General features: G+C 46.1%; 1 protein-coding gene across 1 annotated transcript; it reads left to right on the forward strand.

Moving 5' to 3' along the window:
* The first annotated feature begins 989 nt into the window (after positions 1-989).
* LOC135400159 (neprilysin-2-like) lies at positions 990-27,431 on the forward strand. Its single transcript, XM_064631892.1, has 3 exons — positions 990-1,083; positions 15,903-16,113; positions 25,301-27,431. The coding sequence occupies exons 2-3, from the start codon at positions 16,036-16,038 to the stop codon at positions 27,380-27,382; spliced, it is 2,160 nt and encodes a 719-aa protein (XP_064487962.1). The 5' UTR covers positions 990-1,083; positions 15,903-16,035; the 3' UTR covers positions 27,383-27,431.
* The last annotated feature ends 378 nt before the right edge of the window (positions 27,432-27,809 follow it).

The following is a 27,809-nucleotide window of genomic DNA, read 5'->3' on the forward strand; positions in this document are numbered from 1 at the left end:
CTTATTGCTGGCGACATATTTAAAGGGAACGGTCTGAAAAGGGATAGTCATATGTGCAAAGCCACTCGAAGTCTGTGGGTACTAAGAACGAAATTTCGCCATGGTACAACGAGAGATATTAGATTAACAGCATGTAAAACCTTAGTTCGACCTTAGAGTATGCATCTGCAGCCTCGAATCACTACACATACACGATATCCGAAGAAATAGAGAAAGTACAAAGATCTGCTGCCTTATAATCTTGTCTAAGTTTCGAAGGACTTCTTCGGTTACATGTCTGTTGCAAGAACTAAATTTAGGTTCACTTGCACATAGGCGAAAAGTAAATAAACTGAAACTGCTCTTTCTCCTATACAGTGGTCAGTTGATTACAAACAATAATCCACTGTTAAAATTTGTTCACATTCGACGGGAATAACCATCAAAAATTCATTTACTTATTTTTTAATTCATTTGCCAAAATGTTTAATACTTGACGTCTATTATTATTTCACAAAGGGTTGGGGATTAACAAGTACAGCATGTTTAGTCACCATGTGTCAGAGCGGAAAAACCTATTCGGTTGTCCAACGGGTTAACGGTGAACAACCCTGGCCCTTGTACTGCTTTTTGGACACTAAAAAGTGGGTTAGCATGAGGAATGTGTTTACGGGGAAGCGGATTACACAAAGTTAAATGTTCCTTAGGATAACTGCATTTAGAATTGCAGCTTTTTTTTCCTTGCCTTTTTTTTTTTTTTTGTCATTTTCGACACGCCAAGTGAACCAATTCAAAAAATCGATCAAACGACCGCTGCCGTTTCGATCAAACGGCGTTCGATCAAATGGCTTTCGACCAAATGTCCTGCGTTCGATCAAACGGCTTTCGAGCAAACGGCGTTCGATCAAAAGTTATCTGGGCGCCGCCATCTTAGCGCACGTGACCTTGCGCGCCACTGCTTGCCTTCTCTTTCGGCTGCCTGTTGACATGGCGCACGTAGTACGGCGGTGCAACCCAGAGACGCTTTCCACGATTTTAAACTTTTTGCAATGAATTCCGGATGGAAGGATGTCATGAGGCTTTGGCCGAAGCTTCGACGCTCAGGTGAGTGCATTTGCTTGATTTAGAGTGACATTTCTGTCCTCGTGCGTCCCACATGATCGGCCCCACTATGCTCGAGTCACTACATATTTCGGCGTTTTTTTTTCCTCTTCTTTTGTTGGGCGTACGTTACGTTGTGGGTACGTTCATAGTGTAATATCGTAAGATCGTGTAGTACTGTGCCAGTGCAACGATGGTGTATGAGTTTTAAAGGCCGACATCAGGTCGACACACACAATGAGCAGAACGTGTAGTACAGAGACTCGCTTCGGGCCCACTTTGGCGGCAACATGCACATGTAAAGCGGGTTTGAGCAGCAGGTGCAGTCATGCATATTTGTACACTGGTCATCAAGGTTGTAGAGGCGACAAACAAGGGGCTCATGAGTGCTTCGTGCACTGACAAGGCATGTACATGGAACGGTTCAACTGCGAGGAACGTGACCCCTGCTACTATTGGGGAAGTTGATTCTCACAAGCAGCAGCCAACGCCTACAGCAGAGTTTGGGGCTCACACAGAAATGCTGCGCCAATTTGAGGGCTGCATTACTTACCCTCGCTGACTTGAAATCCTTCCTCTGAAGATTCGACACCTACCGTTGTCAAATCAGCATGTTTTTCTCTCTTTGTGGAAACCCGTGCATTGCAAAATGCCTCGAACACGGGCAGTCTTTGTATAGCGACGGCTCGTGAATTTAAGCTTCGTCCCACACGATCAGATCTCTGTCACAGTTTCTACACTCAGTCACGGAACAGGTCTTCCCTCAGCTTTTCCAGATTTTGCACAGAACTGTAGCACAGCGGCAAAAAAGGTCGGAAGCACTCACATAGGCAAAGGCACTCGCAGAAGGCAAGCAATGGCGTGGCTACTGTGGCGCCATCTATGAGCGCCCGAAGCAACTTGCTGCTGTAAACGGTCTCCACTCGTCACAGGATGGTACGAGGTCCTTTTGTCACCGGAACACTGGTTGCAAGGTTGACCCCGTTCCAAAGGGTCCGACAGTCCCGACCCACACTTCCGCGAACCCGGATTCCGAAGACCGCTGGCCGTACAAATTTCACGTCTTTGCGCACGGAGAGAATGGAAGTGACGAAAACTCAGCGTGGGGCGACCGGTTGTGTAATCTCTCACTGATGATCCCGTCGCATGACGGACGAAACGTCTGAGTAAACCTTGTTATTTTATTATGTTAAGTCGGAGTTTCTCTACTTTGTTGTCCATTTCTTTTGGTAACGGTCTAGCGGTACATATGATATTCGAGTGTGGAAGAGGAAATGTAGCTGAACCAATGCAGTAGGAAACACTAAGGCGACAAAAACTTGAAATAATCAAGTGGCTCAAATAGTTGCCAATAATTTTGAGCGTTCGTGCAGAGTCTCCACTTCATCAGGTGCAGATTCTGCACACTATCGTTATATGTATATACTCGTTCTGATATTATCTGTAGCTTTTGTCGTTTCAGAACATATAGAATCCACATAACGTGCATGACTCTCAACTACAGTGTACCACATATTGTGACTCCACTGCGTGAGTATTTGGCATTTCAAGTACTCCCCGTCACTGTCGAAATGTCTCAACGGTTGCGGTGGAAAGATTTTTTCCTAAATACCCGAAGATTCGTGAGAGTTCATTTGGGAGCTCTGAAATTTCCAAGGTCATTGTGCGATAACTGTCGTTTACATGGGACATATTTTGTCATATGTGTTGTCATTGTCACTACGCATGTCACTATCCACTAAATATTCAACACAAACAGTGATGAACATTCTTTAAACTATACTTTCTTTACGACGACTGCTACGCACAAACGTTTTCCTTTTGGCGTTTCAGCGTTATGACACATCCAGTCATGTGACTACCCCTTGCTTTGCATGCATGGATACAGGAGCCACTTACAATAAGACATGGACACATACAGACATACGCGAATTTCGCATCATGTCGTATGCGTCAGCCATTGACATGCTGTATTCCTATATCAAATAGATCGTGCAATATTCTCATACTCTTCCACGTGCGACACATTTCCCACAATATTTTGTCACAAATTTTGCTTGAAATCTCAAATGACGTGCACACGAAGAGTGCATAGAAGAGTTTTCAGTGGAGCAAGTGTGGAAATTGCACAAATCCCGTAACTACATGGAGCGTGATGATGTAATCGTATGTGGTGGGACGTATCCTACTGCACAGCTCCCATGCATCGAGAATTATGTGTATCATCTTCTCAACTCGTACCGTTGTTTACGCATAATTTAATTATAAATACTAAGTCAAAACAAATTTTCGAGCAAAGTGTAGGAAAAAGCAAAGAAAATTGTTTATCGTTCTTCGTGATTTCTTCCAGCACCCACGAGCTCAATGAAATCCTATCGAGTCCTGCGTCATAATCACCCAACACAGACAGAAATAAATATATAAATATTGAGAGAGAGAGAGAAAGGAAAGAAACGCAGCTACAAGTTGACAGAAGTGAGTAAAAAGGTTTAATGACTGAGTGCAGAATTGCCGCCATTAGCAGCTAAGCTGTCATTATCAGTAATTAGACGTACGATGAAATCCCATTATTTTCTCAGGGATCATTAGTGGTGAGGCCCGGCAGAGAGGAGAAAGACGGAGAGTAACTTTAGCCAGAACACATTAGGCAAAACGGAATCATTATCATGGGCGATTTAATAAACCTCCACCACACCCACGCTAATTCCGGCTGCCAGCAAAGACGAGAAACATGAAATTACCGAGCACACCTGGTAGGTGGTAGTTTAAATTTCATTCGCGCAGGGAGGCACGCCACAATCGGCAGCTCGTAAAAATTAATCACTTTTCGCTCGATTTAATTTATTACGCGCGCAGTTTAATTAAGGTATCGATATTAAGTCGGCCAGAAGAGTGCGACTCGTAAATTTGCGGGCTTGCCACGAGACACAGATCCACGAGATATACATTGTACATTGTTTTGTATGGAAAGTTGTGTCATTAAGCAATTTATCGACAACAATATAATTTAAGGTATATAGCAACGTTCTCATTTTTCGTATCAGGAATATCATGAACGATACTGTTGTTACGTCTACGATCTTCAAAATCAATTGTCTGTTGTGCTTGGACTGTCGCTGACACATACAACAACATTATTTTAGATAATGAATAACAGCAAATATTCGTGGCTTCGAACTTGATCGCCGGAGACGACAAAACGTACCCCCATTGTTCCCGGTGATGTCCAAAGGGACAGATACACTCTAAATCGTTTCACACCTTTAAAGGTGTAAAATAGGTGTATTAAGAAAGATCACACCCCTTTCACACCCTATAACTTTGTTTTGGAAGTTCCTGAGGGTGTAACAATGGTGTACTACACCCTCAGGTGAAATATGGTGATAGTGTGTCGCCAGGGTGTAGAAAGGGAGTATGTTTCTTTTCGTTCACATGAACAAAAGTAAATATATACAACTATAGGGAACAGGAAGTTACATTACAAAAGTGCATGCCCTGGATTTACAACACGTCTACAATCTGGTAATGCATGCAGATTTAGAAGATCTGTTGAGAGAGTGCTTAAATTTCTTAAAACACGTTGCTCCTCATTGCAAGACAGAACAAATACATGATAGTGCTCATCATACTCAACTGTAGTTAATGTTTGTATGAGAAAAATGGTATCAGAGTTAATAACATGTATGCCTGCAATCTCAATGAACACGGGTAAGTCCTCCTCGGAAGATTCTTTGGCAAGCCAACAGCAAATGTGTTATCATTATCAACTGCACTTTTCACATAGACTATAGATTCTGCGTGAATATCACGGTCATGAATGTAACTCTCAATTGCTTCCGGGGCATGTTGAAGCAGTATCTCCTTGGAACCATCAGTAGATGTGGCATTTCTCATGAAGGGCTGCGACCACACATGCATTTGATAAAATTGATGCCTTCTTGCTAATGAAAGGGTTATGTTCTTAAAATGTCAATTTTTTCTAGCAACATCTTTAAAATGCTGGTGTTTCCCTTCGAAACGCGTACAACTATACAGATAGGAAAGGACCAAACATCCTGATGAGTCGCGAATAATGAACAACGTAATGCATTTTAGAAGGGTTAGATATTTGTGGGTACAACACTGTAAAGCCTTGAAGAAGCGAATAAATGCAGCGTTCTAAGTAATGAACACGCATATGGGGGAGGTGCCTGCTCATGAGAAGGTCTACAGTTTCACGAAAAGCTATATACAGCTGCCATGCTTCACTGCCTGCACAGCTGCCACGCCATACATGATTGTCTGTATGTCGGCTGTGCATGTTTACACACATATTTAATCACCTTGATGTGCATACATATATGGGCCTCAATGTGATTATACGCAATATGCTGGTAATTGTGAAAACACAGTTACCAGCATGTTGCCAGAAACCCAACAGTTTTATTCGGCATTACACCCTTTACACCCCAATTGCCATGAGGGTGTTAAAATACACCTTAAAAGGTGTGCGCCATGAACATTTTGATTTACACCCTTTAAGGTGTAAAACGATTTAGAGTGTATGGTTGACAACAGGGTTGCGGAATGGGATGATCCATTCCATTCCAGTTCCATTCAGAGGAATGGAGATTTGTGATAATTCCATTCCTTTCAATACCTCGGAACGAAAAGGTATAGCCAATTCTCACTACTGGAATGACTTGGCAACCCTCCATGAATAAAAGAAAAGGTAACCGTGCTATAGAGGAGTTTCACATTACCCATCACGGAAAAAGCAAAAAGACAAGGTTATTTCGCCCTTGACCACCCTGACCAGTCCATTCCAGTTCCATTCCGTCTGCGAAAACAATGCCTAATTCCGTTCCATTCTTACACTCTTAAAAAAAAGGGTGTACTTTAACTCCTTTCCTTGCCACATACAGGGTGTCCCAGAAAACATGTCATTGAATTATAATAAAAAACTACACCACCTAGAGTGAAGCGGTCAATGGCATTTGTTCTTACTGGGTTTTTGCCACCTCGTCATGTGAATGTCATGTAACGTAAGTTTAATTATGTAAATTTTTGCGAGCTTAAGTCGGAAATTTGCCTAGTAAAGGTCACTTTTTTACCCCACCAATGTGAAGAGCGTGTCTAATTTAGTCAAATTAATGATAATTGGCAGGGATATTCAGGAGCTATCCAAGTGACCAAAACGTCCAAATGTTCATAAGACCCGAAAAAAAAATTGGACCTTTTGCGCACTTGGGTCAGATGAGCAGGACAGGATAAGGTGTCCAGAAGACCCTAACGCCCAGAAGGCCCAAATGGTCATATGGTCCGAAAACCAGAAAGGGAGACTAACAGTGTATTTTTTCGACTGTATTTTTCAGTGTATAAGCGCCGTTACACATTGAAAGAAGTTCTCTGAAGAAGTCCTGCGCGTCATCTAATGTCATCATATGCGTGTCATCATCCTGCGCAGGACTTCTTCAGAGAACTTTTTTTTATATATAACGGAGCTTGTACACAGAAAAATGCGGTACTTTTATCAGTGCGAGTTATATGCGTGAAATATTTTTCTGTAAAATCGCTTTTTAGGTGTGACTGCGCAGGAATTCCACACTTTGCCGAGAATCGCTACGGCTTGGTATTTTGCTCGGGACTGAGATTTATTATGTTCATCAAGCAGTGCCCATTTTGGACAATTGCACTCGGTCGCTCAGTGGAATATGCTCTTTCTGCAGTGCGCATCTCACGTGAACACAAACAATGCGCTTCTTCCGCCTTGTGAAATGTAGTCTCCAAAGAGTTCAGTTACAGAATCAATTCGAAGGTGTCCACCTATTTGATAGAGCGCCATTTGGTCGAACGGCCCCGAAAAAATGGCCCCGGAAAATTTGGTGACCGAAGAAATGGTATCGGAAAAAATTGCACCGATGGGTTAGAGCGGAAAAAAACGGTCCCATGCGTAGGCGTGGTTTGCGACGTTCAGACGCCTCCCGAAATCGTACCTTTGGTAACGCATCTGGAAGAGAGAAACGAGGAGTAAACCCTTCTCTCCTATGCAAATTTCCTCCTGAACCCCTCCAGAAATATTTTTTTCTGGCTACGCTACTGCCGTGCCCGGCTTGGATACCTTCACAGAAAAAGCGCTGCATATTGTGCGTCATAGCAGTATTCCAGAGCCGTTTATAGAGCAGTATTCAAGCGAAAGTTGAAAAGCTTTGAATGCGGCAAACGAATCAGTTGTTCAATAAATATATTAGGCACAGAGCTTACCAATTTGTACCGAGCGAAATATTGAACGCTGTAAGGATTCATATTTATTTGTATTTTATTTTATGTCACATTTACATCTTATTTGCTTGAAAATTTGTTTCTTCATTTCAGTACTTTTATTAATATTTTTAGTTCACTTACCTTTTTCTCCTCTGTCACATTCAGCATTTAGTTAATATTGCGCATATGTGCAAACAAAATACAGTATCTAGGTCACTCCTAGTCTTCCCTCCTGGTTTTCGGGCCATATGACCATTTGGGCCATATGAATATTTTGGCCTTGTGGGCATTTCGGCCTTCTCGACACCTTACCCTGCCCTTCTCATTTGAACCAAATGCTCAAAAGGCCCAAATTTTTTTTTTTTTTTTTTGTCTTATGAACATTAGGGCGTTATGATCACTTGGGCCTTATGCACACTTGGGCCATATGAGATGATACCGAATTTTTCAGCGCAATCTTTGTCAGTCCGACGAAAGGAGGTTGGAAACCCAGCCCTCCCCGACATCGCAGAAAGAGATAAAACAGGCACGGCTTATCACGTCCGACTTTCTCTGGGATAATGCTTGCCCTCTCCCAATTATAGGAACTGTTACTTTTTCTACTATGACTCTGTGGGCTGGCTTCGGAACCTCATTTCGTCGCACTGAGAGCGATTGCGCTCAAAATGTCATCGCGCGCTATGGTCCGGTGCTCCGAAAAGCATGATATTCGGCTATTTTTTCCGATGGGATAGCTCGTGAATATCACTGTGAATTATCATGAATTTGAGTGAATTAGGCACGCTCTTCATATTGGTGGGGTAAAAAAGTGACCTTTACTTGGCAAATTTCCGAGTTGAGTTCGCAAATATTTACATAATTAAACTGACATTCTACTAATACTTACTAATATGAATAATAATTACTAATATGACATTCACATTAGGAGGTGGCAAAAACCTAATAAGAACAAATGCTCTTGACCGCATGATTCTAGGTGGCGTAGTTTTTTTATTATAATTCAATGACACGTTTTCTGGGACACCCTGTATACAGGGTGTTTCAAAAAACGTGTCATTCGGACTTTATAAAAAAACGGGGCGACGGAAAAATACGGGGTAAACGGCATTTGTGTGTGGCAACTGAATTTGCCACCTTGTAAAAATATTTCTTGCATGACGAACTAGCACTGGGAACGGGACAGAGAGAGGAGACGACAGGACAGGTGCTGTCCTGTTGTCTCCTCTCTCTGTCCCGTTCCCAGTGCTAGTTCGTCATGCAAGATCAACACCAACACGCCCGGTTTTTCACCTTAAAAATATTTCATTTGGTTTTAATTAAAAGAAATTATGTTTCTTTAATTGAACTCCAAAATTTCCCAAGTCAACAAAACGTTTTTTTTTTACAGAATTAGAGAGCCCGTAGCGAAATTAGTCAGGTCCACCAAGAAATTCGCTCGATATTGCAAATGGAACTGCCCCAAAAAAGTCCCGAAATTGAGGCTTCAGAGTTTCGGGTATTCAACGGCGCACAAAATCAGTGGCAAAGACGCGCGGAGAGCAGGACATGCTCCTGCCCCCACGAAGCTAGAACAATTTATCGCCGAACCGGCGTGCAGCACACGACGTGCCGATAACAAGGCGGCTGACATTCCACCATACGTTGATAAGCGGCAAACAAAAATGATTCCGCCTCTTTTTTCCCGCCCTCTTTTTTTTTCGACCTTCTATCTTTCATGTGGACAGGAGCATGCGCTGCTCTCTGGGGAGTTAAAGGGTTCGAAGGGAGACTCCTTTTTGAACCTCCTTCGAACCCTTTAACTCCCTACTGGAGAGTAAGGTTACTCTCTAGTGGGGAGTTAAAGGGTTCGAAGGGAGACTCCTTTTTGAACCTCCTTCGAACCCTTTAACTCCCTACTGGAGAGTAAGGTTACTCTCTAGTGGGGAGTTAAAGGGTTCGAAGGGAGACTCCTTTTTGAACCTCCTTCGAACCCTTTAACTCCCTACTGGAGAGTAAGGTTACTCTCTAGTGGGGAGTTAAAGGGTTCGAAGGGAGACTCCTTTTTGAACCTCCTTCGGACCCTTTAACTCCCTACTGGAGAGTAAGGTTACTCTCTAGTGGGGAGTTAAAGGGTTCGAAGGGAGACTCCTTTTTGAACCTCCTTCGGACCCTTTAACTCCCTACTGGAGAGTAAGGTTACTCTCTAGTGGGGAGTTAAAGGGTTCGAAGGGAGACTCCTTTTTGAACCTCCTTCGGACCCTTTAACTCCCTACTGGAGAGTAACGTCACTCTCTAGTGGGGAGTTAAAGGGTCCGAAGGGAGACTCCTTTTTGAACCTCCTTCGGACCCTTTAACTCCCTACCGGAGAGTAACGTCACTCTCTAGTGGGGAGTTAAAGGGTCCGAAGGGAGACTCCTTTTTGAACCTCCTTCGGACCCTTTAACTCCCTACCGGAGAGTAACGTCACTCTCTAGTGGGGAGTTAAAGGGTCCGAAGGGTGACTCCTTTTTGAACCTCCTTCGGACCCTTTAACTCCCTACCGGAGAGTAACGTCACTCTCTAGTGGGGAGTTAAAGGGTCCGAAGGGTGACTCCTTTTTGAACCTCCTTCGGACCCTTTAACTCCCTACTGGAGAGTAACGTCACTCTCTAGTGGGGAGTTAAAGGGTCCGAAGGGTGACTCCTTTTTGAACCTCCTTCGGACCCTTTAACTTCCTACTGGAGAGTTACGTCACTCTCTAGTGGGGAGTTAAAGGGTCCGAAGGGAGATTCCTTTTTGAACCTCCTTCGAACCCTTTAACTCCCTACTGGAGAGTTACGTCACTCTCTAGTGGGGAGTTAAAGGGTTCGAAGGGAGACTCCTTTTTGAACCTCCTTCGAACCCTTTAACTCCCTACTGGAGAGTAACGTCACTCTCTAGTGGGGAGTTAAAGGGTTCGAAGGGAGACTCCTTTTTGAACCTCCTTCGAACCCTTTAACTTCCTACTGGAGAGTAACGTCACTCTCTAGTGGGGAGTTAAAGGGTCCGAAGGGAGACTCCTTTTTGAACCTCCTTCGAACCCTTTAACTTCCTACTGGAGAGTAACGTCACTCTCTAGTGGGGAGTTAAAGGGTCCGAAGGGAGACTCCTTTTTGAACCTCCTTCGAACCCTTTAACTTCCTACTGGAGAGTAACGTCACTCTCTAGTGGGGAGTTAAAGGGTCCGAAGGGTGATTCCTTTTTGAACCTCCTTCGAACGCTTTAACTTCCTACTGGAGAGTTACGTCGCTCTCTAGTGGGGAGTTAAAGGGTCCGAAGGGAGATTCCTTTTTGAACCTCCTTCGAACGCTTTAACTTCCTACTGGAGAGTTACGTCGCTCTCTAGTGGGGAGTTAAAGGGTCCGAAGGGAGATTCCTTTTTGAACCTCCTTCGAACCCTTTAACTTCCTACTGGAGAGTAACGTCGCTCTCTAGTGGGGAGTTAAAGGGTCCGAAGGGTGATTCCTTTTTGAACCTCCTTCGAACCCTTTAACTTCCTACTGGAGAGTAACGTCGCTCTCTAGTGGGGAGTTAAAGGGTCCGAAGGGAGACTCCTTTTTGAACCTCCTTCGAACCCTTTAACTTCCTACTGGAGAGTAACGTCACTCTCTAGTGGGGAGTTAAAGGGTCCGAAGGGAGACTCCTTTTTGAACCTCCTTCGAACCCTTTAACTTCCTACTGGAGAGTAACGTCGCTCTCTAGTGGGGAGTTAAAGGGTCCGAAGGGAGATTCCTTTTTGAACCTCCTTCGAACCCTTTAACTTCCTACTGGAGAGTAACGTCGCTCTCTAGTGGGGAGTTAAAGGGTCCGAAGGGAGATTCCTTTTTGAACCTCCTTCGAACCCTTTAACTTCCTACTGGAGAGTAACGTCGCTCTCTAGTGGGGAGTTAAAGGGTCCGAAGGGAGACTCCTTTTTGAACCTCCTTCGAACCCTTTAACTTCCTACTGGAGAGTAACGTCACTCTCTAGTGGGGAGTTAAAGGGTCCGAAGGGTGATTCCTTTTTGAACCTCCTTCGAACGCTTTAACTTCCTACTGGAGAGTTACGTCGCTCTCTAGTGGGGAGTTAAAGGGTCCGAAGGGAGATTCCTTTTTGAACCTCCTTCGAACGCTTTAACTTCCTACTGGAGAGTTACGTCGCTCTCTAGTGGGGAGTTAAAGGGTCCGAAGGGAGATTCCTTTTTGAACCTCCTTCGAACCCTTTAACTTCCTACTGGAGAGTAACGTCGCTCTCTAGTGGGGAGTTAAAGGGTCCGAAGGGTGATTCCTTTTTGAACCTCCTTCGAACCCTTTAACTTCCTACTGGAGAGTAACGTCGCTCTCTAGTGGGGAGTTAAAGGGTCCGAAGGGTGATTCCTTTTTGAACCTCCTTCGAACCCTTTAACTTCCTACTGGAGAGTAACGTCGCTCTCTAGTGGGGAGTTAAAGGGTCCGAAGGGTGATTCCTTTTTGAACCTCCTTCGAACCCTTTAACTTCCTACTGGAGAGTAACGTCGCTCTCTAGTGGGGAGTTAAAGGGTCCGAAGGGTGATTCCTTTTTGAACCTCCTTCGAACCTTTTAACTTCCTACTGGAGAGTAACGTCGCTCTCTAGTGGGGAGTTAAAGGGTCCGAAGGGTGATTCCTTTTTGAGCATCCTTCGAACCCTTTAACTTCCTACTGGAGAGTAACGTCACTCTCTAGTGGGGAGTTAAAGGGTCCGAAGGGTGATTCCTTTTTGAGCATCCTTCGAACCTTTTAACTTCCTACTGGAGAGTTACGTCACTCTCTAGTGGGGAGTTAAAGGGTCCGAAGGGTGATTCCTTTTTGAGCATCCTTCGAACCCTTTAACTTCCTACTGGAGAGTAACGTCACTCTCTAGTGGGGAGTTAAAGGGTCCGAAGGGTGATTCCTTTTTGAGCATCCTTCGAACCCTTTAACTTCCTACTGGAGAGTAACGTCACTCTCTAGTGGGGAGTTAAAGGGTCCGAAGGGAGATTCCTTTTTGAGCATCCTTCGAACCTTTTAACTTCCTACTGGAGAGTAACGTCACTCTCTAGTGGGGAGTTAAAGGGTCCGAAGGGAGATTCCTTTTTGAACCTCCTTCGAACGCTTTAACTTCCTACTGGAGAGTAACGTCACTCTCTAGTGGGGAGTTAAAGGGTCCGAAGGGTGATTCCTTTTTGAGCATCCTTCGAACCCTTTAACTTCCTACTGGAGAGTAACGTCACTCTCTAGTGGGGAGTTAAAGGGTCCGAAGGGTGATTCCTTTTTGAGCATCCTTCGAACCTTTTAACTTCCTACTGGAGAGTAACGTCACTCTCTAGTGGGGAGTTAAAGGGTCCGAAGGGTGATTCCTTTTTGAACCTCCTTCGAACCCTTTAACTTCCTACTGGAGAGTAACGTCACTCTCTAGTGGGGAGTTAAAGGGTCCGAAGGGTGATTCCTTTTTGAGCATCCTTCGAACCCTTTAACTTCCTACTGGAGAGTAACGTCACTCTCTAGTGGGGAGTTAAAGGGTCCGAAGGGTGATTCCTTTTTGAGCATCCTTCGAACCCTTTAACTTCCTACTGGAGAGTAACGTCACTCTCTAGTGGGGAGTTAAAGGGTCCGAAGGGTGATTCCTTTTTGAGCATCCTTCGAACCTTTTAACTTCCTACTGGAGAGTAACGTCACTCTCTAGTGGGGAGTTAAAGGGTCCGAAGGGAGATTCCTTTTTGAGCATCCTTCGAACGCTTTAACTTCCTACTGGAGAGTAACGTCACTCTCTAGTGGGGAGTTAAAGGGTCCGAAGGGTGATTCCTTTTTGAGCATCCTTCGAACCCTTTAACTTCCTACTGGAGAGTAACGTCACTCTCTAGTGGGGAGTTAAAGGGTCCGAAGGGAGATTCCTTTTTGAACCTCCTTCGAACCCTTTAACTTCCTACTGGAGAGTAACGTCACTCTCTAGTGGGGAGTTAAAGGGTCCGAAGGGAGATTCCTTTTTGAACCTCCTTCGAACCCTTTAACTTCCTACTGGAGAGTAACGTCACTCTCTAGTGGGGAGTTAAAGGGTCCGAAGGGAGATTCCTTTTTGAACCTCCTTCGAACCCTTTAACTTCCTACTGGAGAGTAACGTCACTCTCTAGTGGGGAGTTAAAGGGTCCGAAGGGAGATTCCTTTTTGAACCTCCTTCGAACCCTTTAACTTCCTACTGGAGAGTAACGTCACTCTCTAGTGGGGAGTTAAAGGGTCCGAAGGGAGATTCCTTTTTGAACCTCCTTCGAACCCTTTAACTTCCTACTGGAGAGTAACGTCACTCTCTAGTGGGGAGTTAAAGGGTCCGAAGGGAGATTCCTTTTTGAACCTCCTTCGAACCCTTTAACTTCCTACTGGAGAGTAACGTCACTCTCTAGTGGGGAGTTAAAGGGTCCGAAGGGAGATTCCTTTTTGAACCTCCTTCGAACCCTTTAACTTCCTACTGGAGAGTAACGTCACTCTCTAGTGGGGAGTTAAAGGGTCCGAAGGGAGATTCCTTTTTGAACCTCCTTCGAACCCTTTAACTTCCTACTGGAGAGTAACGTCACTCTCTAGTGGGGAGTTAAAGGGTCCGAAGGGAGATTCCTTTTTGAACCTCCTTCGAACCCTTTAACTTCCTACTGGAGAGTAACGTCACTCTCTAGTGGGGAGTTAAAGGGTCCGAAGGGAGATTCCTTTTTGAACCTCCTTCGAACCCTTTAACTTCCTACTGGAGAGTAACGTCACTCTCTAGTGGGGAGTTAAAGGGTCCGAAGGGAGATTCCTTTTTGAACCTCCTTCGAACCCTTTAACTTCCTACTGGAGAGTAACGTCACTCTCTAGTGGGGAGTTAAAGGGTCCGAAGGGAGATTCCTTTTTGAACCTCCTTCGAACCCTTTAACTTCCTACTGGAGAGTAACGTCACTCTCTAGTGGGGAGTTAAAGGGTCCGAAGGGAGACTCCTTTTCAGCGGAGATCAGACGCGCTGTTCTGTAAACTGGTGCTAGAGTCACTAAATGAGCTTCGCTTCAGAGTATCGACACTGAGGTCCAAGGGAGCGCCATCTTGTTTCCACACCGGTACAATCCCCATTTGAGGATCAAAGACGGCTAACATAATGCTCCCTGTGTGATTGTTGCGCGATAATCCATGTATTGTCAACCAGTGCGTCGCGCAGATGTCAAGGTGAGCTCATGGCCATCAACTGCTGCTTGGAAACGAAAGGAAGATTTCACCCGCGCACGATAGATGGCATCGTGCGCTAAGGTGCACTGCGCGTGCGCGTGGGAAGCGTGGCGCGGCAACAAGATTGCGCATGCTCGCTCTCGGAACTCAGTGTCAATACTCTGACGCCTAGCTTATTTAGTGACTCTAACTGCTGCCAATCGCTCTGAATGCTGTGTGTTTATGTAGTTTCCGGATAACGCAGTGGATGACGTAAAGAAACGCTTTGATTAGCCCTATCTCCAAGTTTCCGGCTCATAAGATCATCCACACGTGTTGTCGTCTATAACATAGAGCGCTGTACAAGGCGATCCTGATGTAAGATATAGTGAAGATACGTTCTGTCCTTACATTGTATTGCCCCCCTGTTACAGCACTGTCTACGTTAATATAAACATATAAGCTGCAAAGGCACGACATGCTCTTTCTTCCCCAATTTCGTAGAAGCTTCAATACAATCCCATGGCTCCCTAGCGATCTATTTAACAACAGTGCGGAAAATCAACTCAAACACGACGCCAGCTGTCGACTTCCGCATTGGAAATTCCAATATCTATACAGATTTACTTTTACCGCATTTATCCGAACATAAGTAAACAGGAAAATACCGTTTCTCCGCGCCAGAGAATAAACAGGCGATTTTGGAAACCAGACACCAACGCCACAGCGCGGCGTCAGTGTGCAGCACTGCCGGCAGTCGCTCGCTACTGTTCCAGAAACAAACGCCAAAAGGAATGAATCAAAAATTGGTTTCGTATGTGCATACGTAGATTCGTAATATTGCATTCAGTCAAGCGAAATGCAGTAACGTCAGAAACAGGGGCTCACCGCGTAGTCTTTCTTCTTTTTATATATATATGTAAGCTAGACTTTATCTCGGCCGTTGGGCGTGTTGTTTATTGTATTAGATATGAACGTTGGAAACACGTGGCGAGGAATAAACTGCTTGGCACAATGCGGAATGGCCGGAGCGCTCGAAGTAATGCAATAAAGTCATGCGCCGTTATTCGAAACTGGCTATGTTTCCCGAGGCGCCGGGCCGTAAAGATCGCTTTACGTAATTCATGGACATGCATAGCCGAGTGTGGTTCATTTTGCAAAGCTCAACGCACCAAAAAGTAATCGAAAAAAAAAGGGGAGGAAGGGGAGGATGCCGACTTCAAAAATGCTTCGATATACAGGGTGGTCCACCAACCATGATAGAAATCCATAGTAAAACACGTAGGCCCCGGAGAGACATGCGGAGTCATGCGGATTTTTTTTTTCTGCCAATAACTTTTGCCACATATTGGTAACATTTTTATTTCATTTCAGTTGACTGAAAGTTAATTTCTTGAATTGAACTCGGAAATTTCCCAAGGCACCCTAACGTTTTCTGTGCCAGCCCCCCTTGATGCAGAAGAAGAAGCGGAAGAAGAAGCAGCAGTTCAGGACTCCCTCGTGCAGCGTCTCAGGTGGAAGAAGAAGAAGAACGGTTTATCTTTATTCGACTCAGGGACCGGTAACTGGACCACCGCATGCCCATGACGTCAGTCAGCCCGAACATGCAGCAGAACGCTCCAAGTAATACCCCCAAGAATATGCCCCTTCCACATGTGAGTACGATGAGAAAACAGCTGGTACCCTTCGACCTACTGACTAAGAGACAAACAGGGTAGCGGCGTGTACAAATATACCCCTTCCAGTGTCCGATATCTTACAATTACTCAATGCAGGAATAATATTGTGTTGTTATGTGTTATAGTACCTTATTACATTACGTACGTTCGTTAGGCACGTTGCATTCACCTAGGCCTTGGCTGTTAGTAGGCACTCGTTAAATAAAGAAATAAATATTACGTACGTTAGTTTGTGGGTGACAAGACGTTTATGTTCAATGAAATCCACAATGGCAATGTCTTTAAATCATATATGTACCATAATTAATTATACACGTTCCAAAAATATTCAAAATATCCAGTTTGAAAATGCACAGGACGACTATTCCTATAAACCGGAAGTACTTTCCGAGGACGTATAGTCGCGGCGTTGTCTATCGCAGAAATAGAAGTGGTAGATGCATAGACGACTACGTGAGTTCACTTTTCTTCTTTAGAGCGGAAATGTAAACATGCCAAGTGTGCAGTCACAGAGAATGTGTACACAACCTACTTCCTGTATAACGGTATCTCATTCCAATAGTGGTGAGCGCAATATTTTCCGACGAGGACATAGAAAGCTTCGGCTGTCCACTATAGTCAGAGAAGACGATTTTAAAGAGTGTATCTCGAAGCGTTGATTCGCCAAGTTTATCTTTCCCAGTTCATTTCGCGCTGCGGAAAGTTTTTTGAAAGGTTTCTTTTGAAAGTTAGGTTATTTTTCAACGTTTTATTTTAAATTATTTATATCAGCGTCATCCTATCGCAAGGGGCTTACCTGCGTACCCACTACATAGCTAATTAGCCTATCCAAAACAACAATAGCTCATGTTGGGCGTCGGGATGAAACAAACCCAATTAGCAAAGAATCTTGATCTCTCTCTACCTCAGACTTGTGCACGTTACCGAAAAAAAGGAACTAAATGCCGTTACTCGTTACCACAAAAAAAAAGGAACTAAATACGTTACCCGTTACCAAAGCAGCAAAAGGAACGCGTTCCCGTTACTCGACAGTAACCTACTTACCCTTACGTTACCATGCTATTACAGGGGAACCGGAGAAAACGTCCCTGAAGAAGAGGTTCCCTCAAAAGACCGTCCCATGGGGTCACACTCATATCGCTCATAACTCGAATCTGTGATTATTGGAGCGCGAATTTTGATGTCATTTTTTTATTGTTGACATGGTCTTGTACTTGAGCGCTTAAAACACGATTCTACTCCAAATCTATGGGACGGATTAGAAGCGTTCTGCAGGAATGTAGCAAGTAGGTTGAAGAAAAAGAAAAAAAGGAAAAAAAAAAAGCAGCGCGGAACTTCCTTTCAGCTACCGAGCATGGAAAGAGGGGTTGTATTGTAGCTACGACTACCTCGGCACTCAGGAACTCGACACCACGCATATTTTAATGATTCAGACTTACACGTGCATTTTAAAATTTGGATTTTTCCACGCCTTATTTTTAAACGGTTTATTTCGACGTCATCTTCGGATCGGACGTATGTTCGCTTCCTAGTTATGGTCACTGACCCGGACATGATTATAGATTTCTCACTGGCCGAGTTCAGAAGCGCGCTGCCGCTGTCTCGGATTCGGTCCTTTCCTGGGCCGGACAACGTCACCTATAGGGCTCTCCGCAACCTCGATCAGAAATGTGTGAAGTATCTGCTGGAGGTGTTTGAAGGTACTGTAAAGCAGCACCGATCAAATGTCATTTAGTGTGGCTATTCGATAGTCCAAGCCACCAGGACAAAAACTGTACAAGTTGCATTCCAATCGACGTTGCAGTTAATTAGAAAATTACGGGCAACACTGTACTAGGTATTCGAAATGAATCCGTACTTCTGACACATACGGCGGCAACCACATTGCATGCGTATAACACTGGGCCCGACATAACAATCCACCATAAAATCCGCCCCTGCAATCCACACAACGATCCACATCTGAGGATAAACGGATAAGGGAACTGAAATGAAATGCTGAGCCGTTGAAAAAAATGTGTCAGACGTTCAAGAAGCCAGACAGCGTCGGGACTTGTTTGTTCACGGAGGTTCACGGAGAGAGTTTGTTTGTTCGAAAGGGGCCGCGAACAAAAGGAGCGCGCAGGCGCAGCAGAGAAGTAGGGAGAGCCCCCATCGAACAGCGGCCAGCACTGGGTTACTTCGCAAAAACAGGGGTTACCTTTCGACCAGTGAGCCTGGCTAGCTGCACTGGGAAGTTGATGAAGCGCATGGTACTCGCCAGACTGGAGTGGTGGCTCGAACATCGCCGCGTTTTCCAGCAAGAAATGTCAGGCTTTCGACGGCACAGAGCAGCAATAGAGTCGGTACTCGATTTAATCACTTCCGTGGAAGAGGCAAAGGTGCGCAAGAAGACTGTGCTTCTTCGATGTTAGGCGGGCGTACGATACTGTCAGCCACGCTTCAGTCCTCCATGGTCTTGTTGATGCCGCCCTACCTTCCAGAGCACTCTCATGGACGGGAACTGTTCGTCCGCACAAGCCAAGGGGATACAGACTTTATCGAGTTGACTCATGGGGTGCCCCGGGGGAGTGTTCTGAGCCCAATCTTATTTAACATTGTTATGGCTGGCCTTCGATGTTGCAGGAAAGTGGCCATCTATGCTGACATTTGTATCTGGACCAGCGGCAAATCCCGTCCTGCCATCCAGCGACGCCTCCAACTCGCTCTCGATGCTATCCAGCAGTACCCGTCACTGGCGGGCTTAGACATATCGACGGAAAAGACAGTAATACTCCCTTTTACAAGGCGGAACATGAGGCCCTTCCAGCTTTCCGTTACTGGCATACCATTGAAGCATGTGTCTCATCATAGGTTCCTCGGTCTCACTGTTGATGCTAGGCCCTCTTGGCGGAAGCATATTGCAAGCTTGGAGATCAAGATCCACCGTTGGATTGTAGTGACCCGTCGCTTGACAGGCATGAGATGGGGCAGTGACATGAGCTCTCTGTTGGCCGTCCACAGGGCTTTGGTTCGAGGGCCCTCGCGTATAGTTTGCTGGTGCTTAATGGCCTGCCGACATCTTCAGATCATAGGCTGCAATGCCTCCTTGCGCGAAGCCTTCGTGTGTGCCTTGGCGTCCCCCGAGCAGCAGAGACCCGGGCGGTTATTGCTGAAGCGAGGGACACCCCGCTGGATGTTCTTCGCTACGGTGAGACCTGCCGACTTTTCCTCCGCCTTTTATCCCATCATCGGCGGCACCCGCTCGTATCGAAGATCTTGATGCGCAAGCACTGCAGGGTCCGCCAGGTGACGACTCAGCTGAAGCCTAGCGTCCGCGTTTCGTAGTGAAGACAGTGGCTCCCAGTGCCCCTCCATGGACTCTGTCAAACCCAGCCACCCGCCTAACTGTTACCTGGCCTGCATGGAAAGAAAAGGGATACAGCCCCGTGTGTCACCAAGCAGCTTACCCTGGGCATGATGAACGACAACTACACGGCGTCAACGTCGGTTTTCACTGACGGGTCATCTACTCCGAGTGGATCGTCCTCGGCATTTGTTATTCCATCTCAATCAGTCTCCTGTGGTCTCCGTCTTTCTCACAGAACATGGCCTTCGTGTGCCGAGCTTTACGCTATGCAAAAAATACCAGTCAGTCCAGCTCAGTCCTGGGTCGTCTTTACAGACTCCAGACCCGCGCTCCAGTGTGTGGCCAACTTGGGGATACGTGGATCTTTTGGTCCTGTTGTCTTTGACATCCTCCAAGCTTATAAGAAGGCGACCATTGCAGGGCACACTGTAGCATTGCAGTGGATCCCCGGACATGTCGGTATCAGCGGCAACGAAGAAGCAGACAGAGCCGCATTGAGCGCCCATCAGCACTCAGCTTTTTCCCCGATAATGATGTCGTCGGGCGACCGAAGACACCTCCTCTCGACACTCACCGGTCCCAAGATGCAGACTCAGTGGGAACACGACATAGCTCACTCCCTTCTCTCTGATGTAGACCCCACGCTTTCTCTCGTCCTTCCTCCGCCACTACCGCGCACCTTTACTGCTCTCTTCCGCCGCATGAGGCTCAACGTTGCGTTTACACCTGCCTTTCGACACCGTCTCGGCTCCACCTCGCATTCCCTCTGCCCCACTTGTGGAGTACACGGCGACCTCAGCCACGTCATCCTGGCTTGTGGGCAATACCACCACGAGCGTGCACTAATGGAAGTCTCTATGCAACGCATTCACAACGGCCGTTCCACCTAGCGAAGATCCTCGGTCCATGGTCGAACTCTGCCCACCAGACGCAGGGCCTTCGTCTTCTGGCGGAGTACTTGTGCTCCACTGGTCTGGCGACGGCTCTTTGAAAGCTCCCATCAGGGATTTCCCTACACCCCCTCAGGGGGGGGGTGTAAACCCTCCCTGCATTTTTGCAACACCCCCCCCCTGAAATTTCTCAGGTGACCCCACCCAGCTTGGCCACCAATACGTTCTGGTAGTGAGTCCGGCGCAGCGAATTACATCCTGTGCTGTCAAACTTGGGCTGTAGGACCAGAGTCATGCAGATGATCGTACGATGCATTTGTCCAAAATCGTTTAAAAGTGACCGTGCAATGCATATATTGCGCGTATGTACGAGCAAAAATGCGTGCGGGCACGCAAACTCAATGTGGATCATCAAGAGCCATTTGCGCCCAACTCAACCAAGCGAGGTATTCTAACGCTTTCACCGTTGATTGCTAGGTGTTCGTTGACAAGATGGTAGTCTCTTAACTTTGCCGGTCGTGTGACTATGCATCTTAATGTTGAAATGCCGTTCACAATTAATCTCTATTCTAATGTTCTAATGTAATGACATGTACAAATAAACCGGGAAAGCTGTGCAGATATGTCACCGTTGTGCCACGATTCTTTCCGTGTCTAAGAAAAATTCCGTAGGTGGAACCTTCACCAAGCATGACCCCCCCGCCCCCCCCCCCCCCCCCCAGAAGTGAATTTCTGGGGAAATCACTGGCCCCCATCATCATCCCATCATCCTCTCCCAACGCGAAATAGGGCAGTGTTTCGCCTCGGCGGCGGTGAATCGCCCACCCCATCACCATCCAATGTATGTGTGTGTGTCCTAGTTATGGCCGTTAGCTCTATCCCCTGAACCAGATCCCAACGGCCAGATAACCAAGGACGCTGCCCTCTCAGGCATATTGGCCATTGCCACAAAGAGCATCATGAGTCATCCTGAAATTCGCGGATCGGCTTTGACGTGCGTCATCCGAAACCCATGAGCAGGTCATATTATCCAGGGCAGAATCTTTTTCCTGTATTTGTAGGAATAGTCTTGGTAATTCTAGTATAAACGAGTATACACGCATAGGACTGACGTGGCGACAGAATGATTCCGGAGCAGAATGGCCATAGTACGAGAACGTGAGATTCTGTGTATTGGGTGCCGAGCTTTCATAGCAAGTACAATGCAATATATTTATAGATATGACAACTTATATACAGGGTGTTTGCTCTAACGTGTCCAGAAATTATATTTAAAGCGAGCGATAAAAGAAAAGCAAGTGGTACTTTTCTGCTACTTGAGTAAGAAACAGGTACTGCTTCACTAGTAACACCTGTTTCTCATTGAAGTAGCTGAAAAGTAGCGCTCGTTCATTCTCTTTTATCTCTCGTTTTAAATAAACTTTCTGGACACGTCAGAGCAAACACCCTGTATATCTTATTTATCTTATTTATGATATCTTATTCATTGCGGCATTCGTCATGCCGGTCACCTTAAGAGTAAAAGAAAAAAGGAGAAAAAAATTACTGTTGACCAGAGGCTCCCAGGAGCTGAAGACCTAGGTCAGATCACCACCTCGTGTTAGAAGTGTATGGAATTTCGGGCATTTCCACATAGTAATTTACCATGTCATCCATGTTGAAGCCGAGCGTCAACGAAGGAAAGGAACGAGTAACGTGAGTAACGACTTACCGATTTTTGTAACTGAATACGTTATTAGTTACAATTTTTAGAAAAGTAACTAGGTCGTTACTTCGTTACCCAAAAAAAAGTAACTGGTTACTGGGTAACGAGTTACTTGTAACGAGTTCCGTACAACTCTACCAGGAAGTTCTGTAGTCTACAGGGCTTAAGCAGCTCGAAACAAAATGACTGCTTCCACTCTCACTCAGAAACTCCTTGATGGCACCGCCGCCGTCGCGGGATTCAGTTTTGAAAGTATATACGTGGGCGAGCGTGATGGAGACGTTGGAGGGGAAACGAAGCAAGCAGAAAGCTCGGTGTACCTGCCAGGTGTAAGATTTCTGCACAGCATAACTTGTTGTTTGCAAACGAAGGGCTCAGAATAATTTTTCTCAGTGAAAGCGCTTTTCAAAAACCTCCTTGCATGCTCATGAGCAAAAGTATTTTCGCTTTCATAGTTTAAAGTGCAGCTCCGCTGCTGTTCCGAAAGTATGAAGACGTTGTGATATTCAGAACCGTGGTCCCAACTTCATTCATAAACGCACATTGCTTTCCAAATTTCGATACTCCTTCGTGAGAAATTTGAGAAAAACTACCGGGCGGCGGTTCCACTTGTGACGTCATACTTGGAACTGCGCGGATTGGATAGCCACACCTAGCAAGCTCTGCCTGGCAACCAGTTTGTGTTTACACTCCGTCATGGCCGCTGTATCGTGCTGAAATAGCTGTCACGAGCTATCGGGGACCACCGCACCGTTTTATCACGTTTCTTATAAGAAATACTTCGTCGTCGAGCACGTTCTCCTTCTCAATAGCTTTGGTGGTGCTTTCTGCACGCGCAGCAAGTCCACGCATAGTGCGCTGTCAAAGCTATTGAGAATGCGTACGAGTACGTCACACGTTAGGTGTTAGGTCTTGTTGGTAATATGAAGCACAGTGCGGGCACAGAATGTCCGCTCACGACGGCCGTCGTTGCACAACGAGGCCATCCTGTAAGGCTTGTTAAAGAAAGACCGGCAAAACTATCTTTGAGGCTATTAACGACAGCGATTATCACGGAACACACCCAAAACATTCACCTTCGCCCATAGGTCTCCGCCATCGCATCGACGATTTGGCGTTAGCCAAGCCACGAGCGCGGCTAAGCCAGGACGAAGCCGGGATTGGTCAGGGTTTGCCGACCACAGGACCGCCGTGCCAGGGAAATTTAAAAAATTGTTTTCTTAAAAACTACAAACAAATGGGTGAAAATTTTTCACATGTATGCTCCCTGTGCGGAAACGAACGCACAGCCCAAGCATGGCTCCATTCTGTCGCAGTCGAAAATCGGCGGAGCTGAGCTTTAAAGGAGCTCTGAAAGCCATCTAAAAAATTTTCCGTTCCGAACGCGTTCTGGAAGCAGGTAACTTAACTTGATGATTAACAGGGAAATTTTCTCTGTGCGCGATGTTTTTCGTACAAAAAAAAGATACTTGAACATCGCCGCGCGTGTTCCCACTCGACTCGCTCCTCCGGGTCAAACGAGGAGGAGAAAGAAAAAAACGTCATTGGTGACGTAATAAAAGTTGAATGCGGCGACCGCACTTCTATCCGGGTCAGTGGTGACTGGTTTTCTTTCCGTTTTCTTTCACCCTGCTTTCTCTCTGCCAAGGGATGAATAAGGGAGGACTTCGATATTCATGGTCGTGAAACCCCCGTTCTCGAAATTCATGTTCTGGAAACAAGGAAAAGGGGAAATGCTGCTTCGTAAGATGATATGCCGCGATTAAGAACATAACGTCACTATTTAACCACTCAAATTCATGAATTTTCTATATGTGTTCAGGTCGCCTTAGCGAACGAAAGGCACATTTAGAAGCCATTTGGCTTAGCAGGGCGGCATGTTGGTTGGTTGGTTGTGTGCTTGCAATATTATGAGTGGGTTAGTCACAGTTTGCCGTTGGCAGTTTTCCGCGCGCAACATGTGCATTTTATAGTCAGCTAAAATTTACGCTAGTCACGTGTTGTTTCAGTGCACGCTGATATGTCGTCGGACGCAAACTTAACCGGGGTTGTCGGTCACTATATGGTGGATAAAACTGATACACTATATGGTGACAAAACAAATGGTGCCGAGCACGGATGAACTCAAACTTGCGTGTCTGCGTCGTCCACATTTGTAGTCTGCATCGGCCAATTCTCGTTTAGCTCGATGGTTGGTAAGTTGACCATAAATTGTGGTGGTCTTATGACACTGCTTGGCTATGTTGGTGTGTAACTCAGGCAATGAATGTTCAACTCCTGATGCCACGATGTGCCGGCGACGGCATATTGCGATAGATTTCACTGGATTGTAACTGACAACGTATGGGCAAGAACACTCATCCAGCTGAATAAGGGATTAACTGAATGGTTAACAAAGTTGCTAGTCAAAGTGCCATGGTTTTGGCGCTCTATGGCCTTTGTTGCCTTTGTGCCATTAAACACATCAATCAATCAATCAATCAATATAATGACATAGCGGACGGAATTAGGGGTCAAAGCCATGCAGCGATCATTTCGAAGCGTGAAGTGAAGAAGCGCTTAGTGTCGCACTGTGTTTATACGTATTGCCACCAACAACACAACAAGAAACAGTCACCACGATAACGAACAGCATACAAAGCACAGACACGGACAGAACAGCGTTCAACTGGCACCTGAAGTTTATTTTCATAATCCACCTACTCCGGAAGGTCGCTTTAGGGAAAGCAAGGTCAAGCGGGAAGAGGTTGACCGATTTTTGGTTGACTTAGCTCTGGGAGTTCAATGAGGAGGCCTCTACAATCTCACGGTCTCACCTTGAGCAGTGTCTGTAGAGTGTAGACCAGTCTTCGTTTACTGTCTCTGATAAACCAAAGAAAAAGCAAAAGAAACTTCTTCCAGCGTTGCAGCGGGGTTCCGAGTGAAAAATAGCAGACGACGTTCTTCGAAACCAATCAGGGGCTCCACTTTTCTGACGTCAAAATGACGCAAGCGGCTCGACGGCTCGTTCCGGGTATTGCCACCGTTGCGCACGGTCGCGATTTTCAAAATCGAATTCTGCAATATTTATGCACCTGTTGATACTTCGCATGGTGCATTTTAATATGCTTATTAACCACTTGGTTCAAAAAAATGCTAGTGATTAAAGTGCTTTCCTAGCTCATTTAAGACAAAGAAGATGCATCTGCCTTCCTAACCGCAATTCATTTGTACTTACAGCCCGGCCTAACGTTCTATCACGATTTCCCAAACAAAGAACAAGGCACAAAGAAAGACAACGACTCCATTTGGAACCATTCTTCATGGGCCGTACTAGGCAGCGCTGTCATTCTATTAAGCATCATCATCGTAGGCGGCGTCCTAGTTGTTCCACGAGCGCGGTCGCACGCCTTCCGGGAGTCCTCCAGCAAACTTTGCTTCGCCGAAGACTGCTTGGCGATGGCAAGTGTCCTTCTCACGTCCATGAACAAAAGCATTGACCCCTGCAACAACTTCTACCAGTTCGTATGCGGAAAGTGGAAGACTATCGCGCCTGAAGGTTCCCACGACGTCTTGGACAGTATCCGCCTTCATGCCATCCATAAATCTCAAGACCTCTTCAAGAAACTTGAGGTGGTTGACTACGCTGACAGCGCCATCGAGAAAGTCGTCGCGTTCTACGAATCGTGCATAGCCATGCTCAAGGGTGACGTCAACGCCATCGAAGACTTGAAGGAGTTTCTTTCAGCAAGACGTCTTCCTTGGCCTCGTGAGTCCCCCAAGGGAACGGATCCCCTGGAAGTTCTAGTGGACCTTTCTGTGAACTGGATGATCGGGGTATGGTTCAACGTACGTTACGAGAGAGGGCTGAAGGGTTTCTCAAACACGATTCATATCACGGAAGGGTTTGTCGATCACGACTGGTTGTCGTTTCTGAAAGACATTCGAGTGGACACCGTCAACAGTTACGTCTCATACGTAAAGGAATATTATAGCGTCATATCCGGCCAGAGCTCTGACGCGCTTCCGCTGCACAATATCAGTGAACAGAGCACCGTTGAAATGGAAGTTGCAGAAACCGTCGTTCGTAGCCTCGGTTCCCCTCAGCCAGGAACAAATTGGTACCGCGTGGAACTTGGAAAAGTTGAGAAGGTCACGCCAAAGGTATCTGTCAGTAAATGGCTCCACGTTATGAAGAAAATGTCGTCGTACGGAACCAACTTCACCACGAAGGACCGAGTTCACGTATCCAACTTGCGCCTGACGCTAGCCGTGGGAACGATCCTCACCCGTTACACTAATGCGCTATTGCTCAACGTTCTGGGCTGGACAGTGTTGCAGTACATGAGCTGGATGGGACATTCAAGCTTCGCGTACCTGCGTTTCGGCAACCAAACCAACATCGAACGGAGTGGGTCAACTCTGTGCTTCAAGCTTACAGAAAACTTATACGGCTTAGCTGCAATATCTACTTTATATGCCACGTATTTCCCCCTGACCACGAGACAACGCGTGGACACCCTCCTCAATGAGGTCTCCACGGCCAACATCGAACTGCTTCAGAGTATATCCTGGTTGAGCTACCTCCACAAACCCATGGCTATTTTCAAGTTTTCTAGGACGAAGCGTCTTCTCTGGCCACCACAAAATGTCAGCGTCTTACAACTTGACAAACTTTACGACGGCTTCCCGAATAAGTCATCGACTTTCCTGGAACATTTTGTGGGCGCAAATATCGCTTTCCGAGAAGCCTGGGTTCAGATGCCCCACAGGGCCTACCAATACCACCCATTTCAATGGAATCCAGACTACGATGCCCTCCACGGACAGTTTGTTCTGCCGCTATGGGCTCTGTTTCCACCCGTCTTCAGCGTCGATTTAATTCAAGGCCTTAACTACGGTGGGATGGGAACTTTATTCGCGGCGCTTGCGGCCCGCAGTCTGGACGTCCTGCAAATCGACGCAAAGTCTTGGACGACGCGAGCGCAATGCTACGAAAGTAGCAGTCGCACTTACGACACGGTGCCTCAGGGGAAAAGCCTCGGCAGCAGCGTTCTTTGGAAGTCCATTGGAGTGGCGGCGGCGTGGAAAGCGTTCAGGACACGGCCGACGGACCATAGGTTGCTGTTCAAGCTCGAAGAGTTCGGGGACAAGAAGTTGTTCTTTCTCAGCGCATGTTTTCAGTTATGCACCTCGTATATGGATCGAGGCAAGGAGGCCGAGTGCAACGTGGCCTTGAAAAACTTTGCACCCTTTACGCAGACATATAACTGTCCAGTTGGTTCTAAGATGAATCCCATAAATAAGTGCGATTTTTGGTGATGGAATGCACATAATGTGCATATAGTAAATACACTGACTCCTCCCTTGATTTTGTACGCCTTTTGTTTTTGTATGCGCTCTTTTCGTTTGTTTTGTCGTTTGTTCTTAGATCTTAGCTGTGCTAATTTAGTCAGTCAGTTAAATCGTATGCGGAATATGTAAAATTAGGTTGTGTGCTTACCCGGGCCCTTTAAAGGGACAGTCGCATCCGGGAACCCATACTATGTTCAGCTTCGGCTGACGAGATTTCATTGCACTGGCAGGCTCCCATTGAAACTACACGGGGGACACCTCAGTATCCCGAAAGGAGGCCAGGGTTTTCCTTGCTAAGCCAGACAAAACCCTTGCCAAATTACCCCAAACTTTGCACCAAAATGAGACTGTGCCCTTGACTCTTGCCCCCCACACGCATATACTGGTCTCAGCA

The sequence above is a fragment of the Ornithodoros turicata genome, chromosome 7, assembly GCF_037126465.1.
Source record: "Ornithodoros turicata isolate Travis chromosome 7, ASM3712646v1, whole genome shotgun sequence".
Classification (NCBI taxonomy): Eukaryota; Metazoa; Arthropoda; class Arachnida; order Ixodida; family Argasidae; genus Ornithodoros; species Ornithodoros turicata.

Coding starts and splice junctions, on each gene's coding strand:
- LOC135400159 (XM_064631892.1), top strand. CDS start 16,036: ATGCCCATGACGTCAGTCAGCCCGAACATGCAGCAGAACGCTCCAAGT. Junction 16,114..25,300: donor AGAATATGCCCCTTCCACAT/GTGAGTACGATG, acceptor TTGTACTTACAG/CCCGGCCTAACGTTCTATCA.